Source organism: Brachyistius frenatus, unplaced genomic scaffold (genome assembly GCF_029030835.1).
Source record: "Brachyistius frenatus isolate BFR_SWC_R1_liver_20210118 unplaced genomic scaffold, ASM2903083v1 Contig_7, whole genome shotgun sequence".
In the NCBI taxonomy this organism is placed as follows: Eukaryota; Metazoa; Chordata; class Actinopteri; family Embiotocidae; genus Brachyistius; species Brachyistius frenatus.
In genome coordinates this window covers 8,808,903-8,827,177 of record NW_027210606.1, presented here as the reverse complement: position 1 = coordinate 8,827,177, position 18,275 = coordinate 8,808,903, and the positions used below count along the sequence as shown (strand labels likewise).

General features: G+C 43.0%; 1 protein-coding gene across 2 annotated transcripts in view; it reads right to left on the bottom strand.

Annotated features, from left to right (window-relative positions):
* Positions 1–18,275, bottom strand: part of bnc2 (basonuclin zinc finger protein 2) — a 96,675-nt gene that overhangs the window by 33,454 nt on the left and 44,946 nt on the right. For both annotated transcript variants that reach the window (XM_069689340.1, XM_069689341.1), the window contains 2 exons: positions 12,684–12,786; positions 10,540–10,775 (listed from right to left, as the gene is read on the bottom strand). In XM_069689340.1, the coding sequence (XP_069545441.1) occupies positions 10,540–10,775; positions 12,684–12,786 (339 nt within the window). The remainder of the gene's footprint in view (positions 1–10,539; positions 10,776–12,683; positions 12,787–18,275) is intronic.

The window sequence follows — 18,275 nt, the reverse complement described above, 5'->3', positions numbered from 1 at the left end:
CACACACACACACACACACACACACACACACACACACACACACACACACACACACACACACACACAATGAAAGCCAGAGGTTAGGTGGAGTTAACACAAAGGAGAACATACCACAAGTACTCACTGGTGCATGTGCCTACGCCTGACTGTGCGCAGTGTTTTTGGTTATCTTGCATGCATGTGTCTGTGCTCACTGAGGTCAGTCACCTGTAGCAGTCTATTGATCCTCCCCCTTCATAAGGCACTGTTGTCTTGGTTGATTATTGCCTTTCCCTTCTAACACACTCACACACACACACACACACACACACACACACACACACACACACACACACACACACACACACACACACACACACACACACACACACACACACACACACACACACACACACACTTGAAAAGCAGAGCTGTGGGAGGCAATAACTTAGATCTGCATCTTTTGCAACAAAATCCGGGACTAGAAAAGTCTTAGAAATGCCACTGGCGGGCCGAGCAGTGTGTGCTGGGAACCAATGTATCATCAAGTGTTGAACCACCGTTTCTGGTGACCCTATATCATATCCTGTCTACGCCTGCGGCACTCAGCCCACAGAGAGCTGTGTGCCAGTGACAGCACAGCTCACTTGGTGGTCCCAGCACTCAGCCACTTACCCATTTAATAAGACAGTCTTTAAGAGGACGGAGCCAAGCTTGTGCACGGTGCTGGTAGAGATTTTTATTTTTTTCCTAAATTTTACAAGAGCCGTTTTGTAGGCAGCCCAGGGGCTGGCATTCACCAAGGCTGCCTGTGTGTGTCTTTCTCTGTTAGGTATCCATTTATTATCCATTTATTACAACTATTAGTCCCCTTTTCTCGCTCTCTCACTCTCCTTCACCTTAGTGAAATTCTAATAAACAATCAGGGTAGCAACATGCTGAGTTGCTTTGTAATGGGCTCCTAATTAGCCACTCCAAACATAGAGAGCGGCTGCTTCACGCCTCGTTTTCTGCATTCATCTGCGCAAAACTGGATGAATTGATTCCATTTGCTCGCCACTTAATGCGCTGATTGTTTATTGGCATGGCTGGGAATAAAAACAAATAAACAAACAAAAAATGTCTTTAAGCTTGCAATGCATGCTAATACTAATCACCATAAAAAAAGGTTGACCTATGATGCAGTTCGACTTTGAAGTTTCTTGGGTCCTTCACAGTGAAGTGCACAGCTTTGCTTTCACACTGAGGCTTCACTCTGCTTCCCTCCCATCCTCCTCCTCCTCCTCCTCCTCCTCTTCCTCCTCAACCCCTCTGTCCACCTCGTCTCTCCTGTCTCAGGTGAAGTGAAGCCAGACCAATTGGAAGAGGAGAGGCAGTGTCTTTCTTTAGACCAGTAGCGGAGGGAGAGAGAGAGAGAGAGGGAATGAGGATGTGTGGAGGGCAGGGGGCGAAGTCATCACCTTCTCTTCACACCTGCATGACAGGTCATCCTGCTTAATAAAGGCACTCAAGCACATCACGTCAGAGAGAGAGAGAGGATAACGAAAGAGGAGGAAAAAAAGGAGGGGCATAAGGGATAGGGCTTTACAGCAAGCCACTGAGCCGGTAAGGTGCTGACCCATCTAAAAATTGGCAAAAATGTCCTGTTTAAAATAAGTCTAAACTCAGAGAGCCCATTATTATTCAGAAACCACTCCACATTATTTTGTATTCTGTGGTGAACTTCCACAGGTGTCTTAACTCTGGTGTTGGTTCATGATGGGGTCAGTTAACCGTTTCACCACACAACACGGAGGTACAGTGCAGGCTGTGTCCTTTCTGCCAGTGACACCACAGCACCACGTAGAAACACAGGAAGTCAAACACAGCTGGATCCATCGTGGGAGGGTGGGGGTGGAGGGCAGGGGGACGGACAGTGATAGACATGGCGCAAAGCACAACCACAGTAGTCACCGGTGTGCGGTTCACAAGCTTGTGTGTGTCTGCCTGTGTGTGTGTGAGGTCCTTCAGTGTGTGTGTCACACTGCTCTCCCTCCACCAGTCTGCCTAGCTCATTTCCTCCACAGGCTGCCTCCCCGCTACTTTATGAGTGAGAGCTTCTACAGCTCTCACCTCAGGACACACTTCGTGTCTAAATGTTTCCATTTGTGGGGGAAGTGACACGCATTCACTCACACCGCAGGGCATCTACCCATAACTAACCATCGTGCATACAAGCAGCAGTGAAATGAAAGTGATTGGTTAAAATTCTCACTCTCTGTAGGCCTGTGTGAGTATTTGTGAACATTTTGGCTCCTCAAGTGGTGTTGAGAGTGTATGTATGCAACTGCTATATTAAGCATCAGTACACTTGTGTACTGTATCTACTCATCTGCATCATACGTCTACTCATTTCCAAGTGCTTATCCATCTGAAAACTTTATTTTTCTGTCACCAAGTACTGAACCCAGAGAGTGTCTCCAGTCCCAAATCACTGCTTATACTACACAAGTAATTTCCACAGCACTCCTAAACAATTCAGCGTGACAATCAATGCAGGAGTAGAATCTCTTGTGTGGATCGATACGATGGGATGCTGCTAGACAAACCAGTGCTACACGAGATCAACACCTTCCCACACCGTCATTAGTGTCGCTGACCTTGAAGTAAAATTCAATTTCCCTCTGCAACAACAACCTGCCCTCGGCCCCCTGAAAAGCTACTTCAGAATTCCGAAGCCATTTCCTCCTTCCAGCGAAAGCGAGACAGGATATTATAACTTATGAAAAGGATATGTGGAGCGAGGGATACTGACAGAAAGAGAGGGATTCTGTTTGAGGAGGTAATTATTACATGGGCTTCTTTGAAAAGTAAAGCGGACAGAGCCCAGCTGAGGTAAATAAAAATTCCTGATAGGCTGGCAAATCCCCAGTTTCAATTAGGGTGTACGGATGACTATGGGAGGCTCTCCTGGGGAGCTCTGGCTGCACCAGCGCGGCACAAGGACCTGTTGAGGGAAGTTTCCTCGGGCATGGACACTGGGTAAAAAGAGAAAGGCAAATGTGCACTGAGAGAACCAGAGATCCCATTACACTGATCAGTGTAGCGCATATCACATGCAGCAGGCGAGAAGGGAGGAGGAAGTGGGTGTTCAGAAGGGATGAGGAGACAGATGGCGTGCCATAAATACAGGCAGAATATTCCTTTTTTTATTATAATTATGACATACCAGTAGAACTTAGAGGGAGAAGAAAAGCACTGGTGGCCCTTTTTCTTTACTTAAATTTGGAGACATCGTGAAGTGGACGGAGATGACTGCTTTTCTCAGATAGAGAGTGGATAGAAGGGTGTGTGTGTGTGTGTGTGTGTGTGTGTGTGTGTGTGTGTGTGTGTGTGTGTGTGTGTGTGTGTGTGTGTGTGTGTGTGTGTGTGGTGGGGGCCATGGGAAGAGATGCAGCCAGGGAATCAAACCAGCATCTCGGATAGAGCTGTAGGATTGGCTACAAGGCTTTGAAGGGAGCCTTTTCACGGGGATTTGAGAGGGAAATGGGTAAAAAGGTGACGCTCATATACTCTGTGTGTAGCTTAGCTGAGTGTAGTTTGATAAAACCCTTACTGGAATCCCGTAGGAGCCCCTAGACCTGACCATGTATGTTAAATGTATCATTTTCACTTCCAATGTTTGCCCCGCACAGCATGGTAACTCCCCAATCAGATTTCATGAGAGAACCCCCTCCCATAGAAACTCACACACATGCACGCACGATGCACACACACACACACACACACACACACACACACACACACACACACACACACACACACACACACACACACACACACACACACACACACACACACACACCTGCCACTCCCATGTTTCGACATGGAATATTCATGATTTCTAAATTTGACCGTATACCAGGCCACCCATCCTTAAGTTAAAATAAGGTTTTGAAATATACATGTGGCCATCAAGCATGTAATGGATGCATTGAAGGGATTTCCAAACATAGTGTAATTATTTAAGTGCCTCTCGAGAGGAAATTTCAGCATGTATTGGCTCTTTATCATGTTTTCCTATGCAGCATGCATGATTCTAGACCACATGAGATTAATATACTCCTACAGGCCTGCTTTGCATGTAATAATATTCAAGACCAAAAATTATTTTTAATCACTGAAATACTGTGACACTGTGAAACAGAACTGTATTTCTGCTAGCTGACAAAAATAATGCTTGTCTGTCAACATTTTCTGTCTGCATGTGTCTGCATTTATGTGTGCGTGTAGTTAACAGGTGATTTTAAACATTTATAGGACAACTGGGATTGTGATTGTCAGCGAGAGAGGAGCACATTGCAGTCTCGGATACTGTTGCTGTGGTTTCACTTTGAAACAGTGATGTAAAGATAAATCATGCAAGACAGCACTAAACTATAGTTATAAACAGCTTAAACCAGAATACACACACTATGAAAACATCCTTAATTCACTGCTGAACAAAGATTTTTGACTGGAGTGGTGACAGTGAAGGCAACAGTAAAGATATCAGAGCAGTAAGGAGGTGAAAATGGTCACACATGGACAGAACAGAAAACATGAAGGGAATGATGACATAAATAACTGAGATATGGTGTAAATATTACAAAGCACAGTCTAAATAAATTGCAATATGATCATGCACTGCAGTCACAGCACACACTTCAATCTTGCCATTGTAGCCCTGATATTAGCTAAATACCTATAAAATATCTGACAAAAAGAATAAGCAACATTTGTTGCTTCTATGCAGCCAAATAATCAGATATATGTGGATAATTAAAACCACCTCTGATTATTAAAGGGGATCCATTCTGTTAAACACATTTTTTTTTACTGTCTTTAATTCTGAACGTTCACTTGATGTCATACAGTGGGCAAATGTGGTATAACAATGAAAACCCAAATAGAAAAACTGGTCATATCATTATTTACCACCATTATTATTTTCTCAGTTTTGACCTTGTGCAACAGCTTGTGGGGCCTCGTCGAATCTATGGTAAAATTCGGACTAGCTTCCAAATCCAATATAAGGGGAATTATTTCCCAAATTCCTGCATACAATGTAACCTGCTCATAACCTTGCTTCTCCAGCTTGAATTCATTTGAGGCTCGGGTTTGGGATTCGAGAGTGAGGGACAGAGGATTTGGCATGGGCAGGACTTGTGTAAGGAGCTGGCTGTGAGCTCTGCAAGCTGTGAGAAAAGTGACAGTGAACAGGTTTACCACTTCTGCAAACATTACAGGATTTTTAGATTGTTGATTATGATATAACGCAAGCTGGATTTCACATTTTTTGTTGATAAGTATTTTTCTTTAATAAAAAAATTGGTTATGTTATCAAATGGTGGGGTTTTAATGCCTTACTGATAACGCTGTTCTACCTTCCTCTGACTGATCCTCTTATCTGAAATCACGTCCTTTTATCTGGAGCTTACTAAGAGGTGAGCGATTGAGAATAAGAAGGAAGAAGACACCCTTAACAGCACCAAGGAGGACAAGTGTGTGTGTGCGCATGCAGAGGGGGTAAGAATCACCTTGATCCAGTACACCGGCCTTCTTTGAAGTGTTTGGAGCCCAGCACGGCCAGCACAGAGCCAACCTTAAGCCTTCCAGCAAAAATCGAGCCTGACCTCCCCACCAAATCATAACCATATGAACATAAGAATTTCCACCTTAGGAGAATGCTTTCTCCCCCGTCCATCTCCCAGGGTGAGGCATTAAGTAGTGATAACAGAAAACAGGTTCAGAGAGAAGGGGGAGGTGATGGAGGGTGGAGAGGAGGACAGGAGGAAAATAGGGGTTACAAGTGTGCCGTATGGAGGGGATTGGAGAAGGAGATTGTGTCCAAAAAAATTTTGTTGCACAGAGCCTGACTACCTAAAATGGAAGTTTCTCAGGCGAGGATCAAGAGATATGGTGACCTTCACAGTTGACAGAGTGAGAGACAGAAAGCGGGGAGAGGGGGGGCAGTGGGGTGGAATGAAAAAAAAAAAAAAAAAAAGAAGACAAAAATTTTGAAATGTGACTCTAACTCAATAAATACCTTTCTAAACCACTACAGAGAATCAGTGGTACCTTCACTAAGGCCTCAGGACCCACCTGCAACTGGAAATGGTTTCCTGTCTTACACAAACAGTTGTACCCTAATCCATGTAATTACCTCCCATATTCCACATGTGTAAGTACACACGTACAACATTACAGTCACAAGTTTTTTTGTTTGTTTAATAAGAGCCCCCCTGCAGCTCTCAAACACTCCCAGAAAACTCCACCCACCTCCAATGTTCATACTTATTAGAGAAACAATATATTTACCAAGTAAGTAGATAAATAACAGAAAAAAATTAAAGAGGATGTTTTACTGTATTATTAACTTTAAACACATCCTCATGCACAGCCATCTGCCACTGAAACAAAGGCTCTCGTTGGAGAGCCGTTGGGGCGAATGAGTGTGATTTTGTGGCTGTGTGTGTGTGCACGCGCCCGATAGTTTGAATAAGCACTCCTGCGAGTTTGTGTGCAATTAGGGTCGAGACTGTTTGTGTGTGTACAGTATGTGTGCGTGTGTGCGTGTGTGGTTGCGTGGCGGCGGTGGGGGTTGTTAGCGGTTCCATCTGGGTCTCCTGGAAGCCGTGTGGAGTCAGGAAAACCACATCTCATAAAAGCGGAGGCAGCCCAATGTTCTACAAGGACAGAACATTACTGAGAATGTCGCTCAGGAAAACCCTGGGCTTTGGCCCACATGTTGGCTGCAAAGGCTGCATCGCTCTCTCTCTCTCTCTTTCTTTCCACTCATTCTTCCTCTCTACTTATTTTTTTACTTGGTAAGGGATAAGAAAGAGGAAGACAAAATATACAGCGTGGAGTGTGGGAGACACAGGCTGAGACAGAGAGAGGCCAGTACTGATAGCAATTCCATCTGTCGGTATCGAACAGTGGAGTGAGCAGTGACAGGCTGTGGGATGGGGGTGGTGGGGTGAGGGAAGGGAGGGGGAGGGGGGCATCTGGTGCACATTGGCCGTGGGTATGTCTGGAAACAGCCATGGGAGAGGAGGGAGAGGAGGGAGGGAGAAAAGGATGAAGGCCTGAGGAGTTGAGAAGGTAAAAGTCCTGCCAAAGTGAAGGGCAAGGGATTCTGGCAGCGAATAAATGTGTCTGTGTTGCTCACATATTGCCTTGGATTGAACTTGAAGTCGGGGGAATATGTGAAATATAGCAGAGAAACAAAAGCAGTGTAAAGGGCAAAAACAAAACATTAGAGATGCACACGTAACTTTGAGTTGTCACTGTCTGGAGAAAACCTCTTAGCTCAAAGTTTTGTGATTCCAGGGACATTTTAAAGTTAAAATTACTGGCTGTCAACAGCAAATTTATATTTCCTGCTATTTACTATTTATGTTTTTAGTTTCATCTTTATATGTACTGTACCAATTGCTCAGTTATGTAGAATTCCTCTCCTTTAAGAATTATTTAATTTTGAATAGGGTTGAAACATTTCTTCAGTTTAAGGAGCCTTTTAAAAAGGTCAATTACACTAAACTAAAAATCTTTGATGGAGCAATTGTAATGTTGAAAGAGAGTTTGTTCTGCTGGGTAATCTAACCTTGATCAGAGCACTTATATGACAGTCAACCTAAATGCACTGATGGTATGTGGTGTGAAGCTGGACAGTGCTGAGACAGCACTGATGCTTCTGATATGAATGAACAACACATGAGCGGTTGTTCCCGGCTATTCCTGCGCATCAGTGTATACTGTACATAAGGTATGTAGGTGTTTGGCTCACTCGCTGTGCGTGCCGATCAAACCGGTTGAGTCTTGGTGAAGCTGTGATCCTGCACGGAGCTGCAGCACAAGTGCAGCAGGTCTCCACCTGAGAGCACATAACTCACATTACTCTACATCCATAGAGAAAAGCACTTATAGAGACAAAGTTGGTTTGTGTGCAGGCATGTGAGCTGTGCGATTTACACTTGAGGAGCATAAGATGATGATAAGGAACCAGCTGGGGAGTGATTATGGGTGACTGCTGCCTCGGCTGGGAGGCGAGTTGGACTCTATGGGCCTGCTAGGGAAGTGGTCCACTTAAAAATAGTGCCACAAACAAAGAGTTCAGTTGGACAGAGGAAGACTAATACTGAAGCAATGCTACGTGTGTGTATCCAGGGTCCTTTCCATGTGGTAGGATGTAATCGTGTGGTCAGGAGTCAGAGGAGCTGCAGGTACAGTTGTGTATGCTATCAGTTCATGGTCCTTGTCTTTACGGTGCATCACAGACATCCAGCAAACACAATGCATCTGACACACACGCACAAATATTTCACTCATTATAAACTATTTTGTACTACTGGGACAGATTGGCACATAAAAAGAAGGACTTATAAAAGAAAAACAAAGACAACCATATGTGTTTGAATAGCCCAATAACAGTGTGCCGACCAAAGCCATCAAATAAATTGTAAAATGTAACAAGAGGCCTCATTAGAACATATTGGTTCAGAAATGGTGATTGTATCGGCTGGATAATTATGGTGATTTATTGCGTATCCCATTAAATTAGAAATTAACATCATTACTCCTGTGGCCTAAACACTTTTGTTCAAATCCTAAATCAGTACAAGTGTTTGAAAGCCCAACTGCTAGGATTACGGTAAAGTAACTTATCATCAAATAACGTCCCCTGACATCAATATAAAAAAAAAGACAACTTATTATCTATCATCAGCAATACTGTTCTCCTCATTTTATCTCTCATTTAGCGCGGCGTAGTGGTGGGGAACGCACCCCTGACATAAAGCGTTGCCCGGAGGCTCGGGGAAGATGATTGAATTTCATAGCTACTTACAGGCTAATAGGGCCGTACAATGACTACTTACTGTCCTTAAGTGACTGGCTGCTTCTCTGTGGCCGCGGCCCCTTTGAAGCCCTTCTGAGGAGATCTAGAGGATTTAGCCAGTAGCGTGACATGAGGTTGAGCAACGGTGCTCCCACCAGCTGACTATTAGAACCAGCTGATAAAAACACAGAGGCTACAACTATGGGAACCACAGTGCTCCAATCGTTACTCAACACAAGGCTTTCTCACACTGCAGATTTTCAAGGAAATATATTAGGATTAAACAATGAAAATGTTAATTTTATTTCAAGGTGAAACAGCTGGTGATTGACAGAAAATTAATCACTAGCGACTCTGATAAGTGATTAAATCAAGCATAAATTGCATGTCACTGTCATGTTTTCCTGCTTGTTGGTGGTCATGTTTTTAGATTATATGGGTTGGAGTCACGCAAAAAAATTCACAACAGAAAGAAAAAGGATACAAGAGCTTCTTATTTAAATAAGAAACAAACAAGAAATAATTTTAATGAACAAATAAAAATGTAATGTTTAAATCAATACAAGAGCATACCAGATTTTGAATAGTTTATATTATATCATATTGTATTGTATTATGACATATTATAATATATTATGTTTTTTTATTTATTTTGTTTCTGAGACTTTAAAGACGCTTTTATTTTTTTCATATACAATATATTTTTATGTTCTGTCCTTGAAATACAAGATAACAGATCGTAACAGGCAAAATTAATTTACCATATAACTGACTGCCATATAACTGCGGGTTGTTGTTGTTGTTTTGCGTGTGCTCTTTTAGAGAAACTGACTGGACGGGTGAGCGCTCTACTCACAGAAGCTGTTTCCACATACAAACCACCTTCTCCTCACCATGCTGTTCCACTTACACTCTTGGAAGACTAACCCATATATGCATACAGATAAGCACATGTGCACACAGACACACACATATACACACACACACACACACACACACACACACACACACACACACACACACACACACACACACACACACACACACACACACACACACACACACACACACACACACACACACAGCTAACCACATGCACATGTTCACTCGCTCTTAACTAATTCATTCAGGAACACTTTGGTTTGGGTTTCAACACCAAAACCTCTGCATCTTTGATTGAGAAATGTGTCTGACTGCAATTATATGGGAGGCAGGGGTGGAGGAAGGGAGGGATGGATAGGAAATGCTCTACAGTGGTTTTATAGTTTGCTGGCATGACATTTTTCTTCATTTATTTTTTATTCCATCCCTTTTTCCTTGCAGAGGTGCATAGTGTTGACAGGTCAGGAAAAGGGGGCACACTGAAGTAGCAGTAACAGCAGGGAAAATGTGAAGAAAATGGATGGGTGATGGGACTGAAGTGGCCTAAATTGCCCCTGTTGTGCTTTGAATCAATACCTCTGAAAATAATTGCAATGTCGGAGAAATGTGTAGATACACTTGGTGAGAAAGGGGCATTTGTGATCACTAGGGGCTTAGAATTAATTGAAAATTGTGGGCAAAAATAAAAGCATGTGCAGGGATGGATTCATGTGTAAATAGAGACTTAAGTACCACTAATATTTGAACTTGACATTTACTCTAAACCCATACGTTCTTGACATGTGGTTGGCAGTGTAGCATGTGTGTCGGTGACTGACCTGCAGTATGTAGCCCCTGACGTAGTCTCGGAGGGTCCAGCCCAGGCCGTGCAGGATGTGCAGCACCTCTTCCTGCTTTAGCACAGAAAAGAGGCGGTCGAGTAGGATCTTGAGCCTGACGGGTACGGCCTGGGTGCCGTACAGCATCAGGCTGCTGATGTCGAACACCACATTGGACTGAACGATCTCCACCTGGGTCGGGTGGTAGAGGTGCTGGGTGCTGAGCTTGTCCAGAGCTGCAGGAAAGACCAGGAAAAGAACACAAACACACAGGCGGGCACAGTTAATGACTATCAAGTTTCTCTCTCGTCTCAAATCTTCCCTCACATAGGCGACTGCATGGTCAGCCCTGTCCAATAATAACACGTCTATCAGATAAAAGCAATGTCATTAACGGTACGTTTAGCCATTCTTTCTATTTCATTTAATCTTTTGCTCTTTCACATTCACACGCCTTTGCGTCTTTATTTTTATTTGCTTCCTCTGTCTCCACCTCCACCCCGGTCAGTATTTCACTGTTTTTTTTTTGCCTCCAATCTTAATACCGTTATAGGCTTGTTATCGGACTGTCTTATTTATATATAATCACACATGTCCTATAGTTTATTGAATGTACTATGAAGTCAAAGCTGGAGGATTGGACTGGCGACATCATGGCCAAATGGTTAGGACGCTAACCACATGGGCTAAAGTGCCTTTAGTGGAATCGAATCCCACCCGGACAGACCTTTACAGGATGTCGTTCCCTTCTCTCCACACATTTCCTGTCTATCTCTACTTTGCAGTACAAATAAAAGCAACAATTCTCACCCCCAAAGAGAAGTGAGAGGGACACATTTTTATCACCCAAAAAAAATTACTTTATGTTTCGTCATATTCTAGCTAATAACATTAAATTGGTTAATCTGTTTTAATAAGAAAGGAAATTAACGTAGCAATTGCATGTAAATTATTGTGGCATTACATAATGATATTAAATATCCTCTAGAGAGATACACTGTCCTTTATAGTGTATTTTTAACTGCAAAACATACTTTAAAGATTTTTTTTTCAGCCAAATAAAATGCAGGGGAGAGTTGTCGCTCGAGAACACACTAAGTTAAGGGAACCTGTATCTTGCATGAGGGGCAAAAATCGGGGCATCAAAATTTGATTCACTCGCTGCATCTCAAAAAGCTTAATTGTCAACGTAAGGTACAGCGTGGTTGTTATCACCCCCACTGTTGCAACCTCTCTGGCTGTCTGGGCGACACCTGGTCGACTCTTTATCTCTCCTTCTCCGCCTCAGTCCTTTTCTCTTCCCTTACCTCATAACCTCCCCCCTCCCCCTCTCCCTCCCTCTTCCCTCCTCCTCCCTCCCTGCCTGTCTGGGTGACACCTGGTTGGGTCTCTCTCTGATCCTGGGACGGCCTTTTCTTGCTGACGAGGGCTTTGCCTGACAACACGGCGCAGCCAGACACGAACATAATAAAAAATGAAGAAGTACTTGTCAGAGTCCCTGCCAATGCAGACATGAAATGAAAAGTGGGGGAGAGGAGAGACGGGTGCCTGACAGTTCAGAGGGAGAGATTAAAAAATAGTCAATGGGGTCCTGTGCGATCCGCTGAAGGGCCCATGGCCCGCTCTTGTGCGGACGCAAGCCAAACAGGTGTTTTCTTTTATCTTTTCCCCCCTCCTCCTTCTCTTTGTACTTTCTTGCCTCCTCTCCCTTTTTCTTATACCCGCGTGAAAAACTCATAAGGTGTGGTGTCTCGCTTCTCTATCTCTCCTGTGGTTATGTTTTTTGTTTTTTGATCTACGATGCAAAAACAAGACTTTGAAAGCAACAAAAAAAAAAAATACAGAAGCAAACAAGAACAGCAAAGTTACTTCTCGTGTAGAAAATGTGTGAAAACATTCAGATTTGAGTCCTTTCACAATAGTAGCAGCAAATAAAAGATAGTATAAAACATATAATTGCGAGATACAAGAATAGTGTTCATGCTACAGGCATCTAGGATACTTTTCTATGTAGAGTGTACAAATATGTAGGTCAGGACTTCCCTTTAATCCACAGCAACAACAGACAGTTTTATAGGTCAGAAACTATATTTACTTATTTAAACTATTTTTACATTATCATATCTAACATATCATTTTCTTACCATGAGCTACCCAGCCATGTTTGCACTGGTCACATGTTCGTAGGTGAATCTTCCCTGGCTGGAAACACTCACATGTGCAGTTCACCAGTGTGCAGCGAATGGCCTGTAAAAACACAGAACACAAAAAGGTAAAAATCCATATCAATTACAGCTTAAAGCAGGACAATCAAAGAGCAGTTTTTTAGCTAACAGTCATGGATGCAAATAAAAAGCAAAGGGACAGAATATTATACAGACAGCTGAAGAAAAACAAATCCTTAAAACTGATCACATAAATTGTCTAAACCGTTTCTTAAAAATCTGACAACAATGGAATACAAAATGTATCAACAGCTGCATCCACTGTCACAAAGAATAAGTCTCACCACCTAAATTTTCCAACCACTATGTTTGAATCTGCCTCTCCATGTACTGTAATATTGCTGAATTCATGAGAGCCAACAAAGGACTTCCCTTCCTGAAAGCACAGAAATGTAACTTGTTTTGACTGAGGCTCCATTACTCAACACTGGAGCTGCACTTAGTCTGACCCCGGAAAGCTTTTAGTAGTGAGAGGTTAAGTGTCCAGACTTGACGAGGGCAACTCAGTACAGCACAATGTATCGTCTGCTGCGGCCTACTCCTTCATGAAGGGCTGTTAAAAAAAATAAAAAAAACGACTAACTAATGTTCAGGTACACTTTACAGGAGTTCACGTGATCCCGTGAGATGTTTCCCAAACAATAAAAAGATGGAATAGTATGGAGAAAGTGTGTGGTTTACACAGAAATCTGCACAAATGCATACAGCTTCATCATCCAAATGAGCACAGCAGCTGCAAGCTGTAAATTTCACACCGACACGGAGAAACAAGAAGACAGAACAAAAGGAGGGAAAAGAGGAGTGAAAAGAGAAAAAGGAATTAGACATATGATTCTTAATAAGCGTTGGCGGCCCTTTGTTTCTCAGACATTTTTTTTTTACATTATCAAGATGAATTGATGAGTAAAGATAGTAACACAACCTTAATTGCCTTGATGGGAGGACTGGTGCAGCAAACCTTCCTTGTGGACAAAAACATTTAACTGTTTCACTCTGGAGATTTTATTAAACGGAACACGTAATACGAGAATAATGGCTGTCGTGCAAGTTCCCCAACAGAAACTGCAAATGGAGATAATAATTTGTTTCACATTTGGTATATATGGTGTTGACTCAGAGCTAAACGACTGAGAGTCTTTTCCTACGAATTCATTTTTTAGAATGCAAAGAAAATTAACTGGAATAAAATCTTACAGAGAGAATATTCAGGTGACTGCTGCATATTTATTTAAATGAACTCCTTGACCTCACACCAAAGGCACACTTATCAGCTCGTGAAACTTTATAGTTTGCTATCTCGTATTGTCTTAAAAGGCAATGCTGTGACAATTATGCGACACAGACATGCAGACAAAAGGTCGTGGGTTGGAGTCCATGTCTGCGCCGGCAACCTATATTTCACAATATCAGAAACAATCAGCACTTCAAGATAGAAGAGGATCAGCAACACAGATCAGCCTTTACATTACACAACTGAAGTCTATATCACTTGCTGTAATGAGAGAATATTTCTGCTCTTTGCTGTTACCAAACCAAAGTGCACATCCTGGTGTTAAACGGGAGAAACATTTACCTAGTCTGTGGATTAGGCCAATATCCTGTAATTCAAGGTATAAAACTCAGCGCTCTCATAATCTACTGAGGGACCATAACATCTATCAGAATCCCCCCTTGCCTGCCCTGAGGTGTTGTAAACCAGATTAGTTGCTGGAGGTGTCAAAATCAACATGGGCTAATCCAAGATTAAACACAAAATTACACCACTTCTAACCATGTCACCTCACAGTTTGACACCGAATGAGACAGGAGACAGAGATTATTTGACTTTACACCATTTTTAAGCTCTCCAGGTGCGGGCATGGCAATCCTTACTCCGTGTGAGGATTACACGTCATGTGTCAGATAGAGCGTACATACGTAATGCACTGAGCTGACGTTTTAATCCAGAACAACGTACAGTAAATGAGTTCAGTGTTCCCTCCCTCAAGGACACATGCTAAGCAGACATGGCTGCGATGTCCAGGGTCAGTCTGTGACCTCTCAGATACACGATGGACTCAGATATAAGTCAATATTCATACTTTGAATCTTTCACAATTAACACTAGCTCCTTCAGCTACATTGTGTTTTTGTGACTTAATGGACGTCTTTGCAGCCACATCTGTGTTCATAAAACCATTTTATGAAGCTACTCTTTACTTTCACACACAATTTCTCATGTTGTCAGTGTAAGTTCTCCACAAATGAGCCTACAATCTGTTAATGAGATCTAACTCTACGGTTAAAGATGCATATGCATGTATTATACATTCTTATGCCATTAAATGTAGCATTTTTTCTGTAATTTAAATTAACACGAAGCCACTAATTACACTGAAGTGCCAGAAAAATTATGTTGAACTGCTCTCTTAAAATTCAGACCTTCAATCATGTTTGAAGTTAAAATAAAATTTTACTTACAATAGATTGATGGGAACTTAATCATCAAAAGATTTGATGATTGACTCGATCATTTTCAAAGAAAAAATTACTAAACTCCACTGGTCCGAGCAACCCAAATGTGAATGAATGCTATTAGAAGACTGCAGACAAAATGTACAATATTTTATATGAAGACTTCACTTTTGACTGTTGCAGTTCTCATTATTTACTGATATTTTAAAGACCAGAAACAGCTGAGCAGATATTTTTTCTTTCTTTGCCGCATGTGGTACACTCGTCACGCCACCTCGAATTATTAGTGATATTCCACACAATCTTTTTTGCCGCTGAAGAGTTTCCTTCACACAGTATGCAACTCTCCTTACATAGAGATTTTGCAAAATCTAATTTTGAGTTGCCAAATTTAGCACAGTGATGTCACACAACACAGGCCTTTTCTAATTACCTCTCTGTGCAGTAGCGCTAACAGCAGAGGATGGAAATAAACAAATGGAAATATCAAATGCACCTCTGCTGTTTACGAGCTGGGGTCTGACAGCTGACAAGATAGTTAAGGGGCGTCTAATACGGCAATTAGAGCATGCCACTGTCTGCAGGGCTGCTGCTGTGACAAGGCGCCCTCTAATCACTGACTTATTACGCTGGCTAGCAGCACCTCTCATATCTGGCCCATTAAGCAGACAACAGCATTAAGAAGCATTAAAGCAGCAAGCCCCCTCAACTGAGGAAACACTGACGGGAGAAAAAGGGAAGGGAGGGGACTTACTGTGCCTGGTATTAATTTGTGCATTGTTCCACATTCAGTTAGGAGCGAGTAAGAGACGAGTAACAGAAGAAATGTTTGTGATAAGACGGCATCAAAGCTGATCATACACAATACGAGAAAAGATTACAGACTGGAGAGGCAGCAGGCGGATGTGTCAAATATGGCCATCAAAAACAAGATCATCAAAGTTTGTCTGTGTGTGTGACTTGTCAGAGGAAACAAGAAAGACAAAGCCATCATGATTCTTATGCGCACGACTGTACTCTGCTTCTGTGGCCAGCGTGGATCTGGGCTGCATTTGGCCGTGGTTTAACCCGTGTCTGGCCTGGGTTGGGTCAGGGACAAGCTTGGGCCCAGATCCCACCGCTACACTCGCACATATTTGTCACAGCAGGCCGGGGGAGGAGGCTGTGTTATCTGAGGCCCGGCCAGATAGACAACATTAGTCACTGTGCTAGCGTCTCGCCAGGGTTTCCTCTTTGGCTCACAACTAAAGAGGACGATGGTGAGCGAAAGGACAGAGAAGTGTGTGTGTGTGTGTGTGTGTGTGTGTGTGTGTGTGTGTGTGTGTGTGTGTGTGTGTGTGTGTGTGTGTGTGTGTGTGTGTGTGTGTGTGTCTGTCTGTCTGTCTGTGTGTAAGAGAGACTTTGTAAATCACTAGAAAATTGAGCAGCTAGAAAGTGAAGTGAGGAAAAATCCCACAGTGCTGCAACAATTAGACCCAGACAACAGTCAACACTCTCTCACAGCTTCTGTCTTACCGCTATGGTCAACAACTTAACCTAGCTGCGTTCAGAAAGCATCATTTTCAGCTCTAATCTGGCTCAAGTGTGTATGTCTCAATGCTGGGTTTTGTTTAGCTGGAGGCTTGGATGTTTCATGGATGTCTTGCTTGGCTCGCAGTCCCTGTCCTAGCCCTTTTGTATAAACACTGATAGTCAGCAATGGCCAGCATCAGACAGGGGAGGGTCTCAATTAAAAGACTGTTAGTGGGACAGATGGACTGAAGAACTGCAGGAAAGAGGAGTTGCAGAACAATATGGCTTCATCCTGGATTTCAGTAGTCAGGTCCAACTTCATTTCAAACAGAATGGGAGACGGAAAGGCTACGCAGTCCAGGATCAATGCAGATACATGCAAGTGAGTCTAACTCTGAACCAAGCACCATAGAGACCGACAGAGACACTGCTTTGGCCTCTACAAGTCCGGTGAAACCATAGAACTGATGGTGATCCTAAACTAATATCCTGTACAACTCTATTACTGGCCTGTCATTTATTAAGGTTGACATTGTAACTATATGCCACCAAAACACCACAAAAACGCCAGTTGCCTAGTCTGTTTCAGCCTCTCTGTATCCCCTCTAGACAGCATACAATAGAGCCAACCCAGACAGCTGCTGGATGCTGGGTGGGTATTGTTCCTCCTACTTTAATTGAAACCTTTACCATGTTCAACACGCAGCCACAGACCACATTTCTTGTTTGGTGAGTTAAGCAAAGCCGAGATTTAAATGAAAACCCTGTGTGTACGTGCGCATCTGTGTGCATGTGTGTGAGTCTTTGCAGCAGCAGCAGCTTCAGATTTAAATTTGTCTCTGCTTAGGGTCACTGTAAAACACTGGGAGCATCTTGTCCTCTCTTCCACCCACAAGATATTATCTCATCCATGAGTTAGCTGCTGAAATGCTGTCAATTTCCTGCCAGAAATGTGCAGCCAACGTGTGTAGGAAAAGAGGCACAGCAGCTTTGCGTGTCATAAAACGGGCCCTGACTCCGTCAGATAGTTCAGGACTTCACAATGTCCATATTGGAAACAGGTGACAAATAAAACACGCCGTGTAAAGAAACTCTTTGTAGTCAGACACAGCATACAGGGGAGCAAATACCTCATGCCAAGGCTAATCTCTGCTTGTTTGATTTTATACATTGGATTTGACTTGAAACAGAACTTCCTTGCCTTACAAAGTGGTACAAAATAAACAACAATTAATCACTTGTGCACTGACTTCAGTTTAAAACACCATTATACTACACAGATTGTGCACAGAACAGAGACTGTTTTCCCGCTGAAATCCCCACAGCGCAGGGCCCATCCTCCATGTCAGTTCTCGTTTTGAGCCGAGTGGCTGGCAGTCGCAGAGCCAGAGGTCCCTGTCCTTTGTGCAGCTGTGCGTTTGGGCTTTGACACGGGGCAGAGCGACCAGAGCTATGCTAATGGGAACCAAATGGGGCGTGAGTCCCCGGTGGATTACAGAAGGAGAAGAGAAGCATGTGTTTTCATGTATTCATGTGGAGACCTGG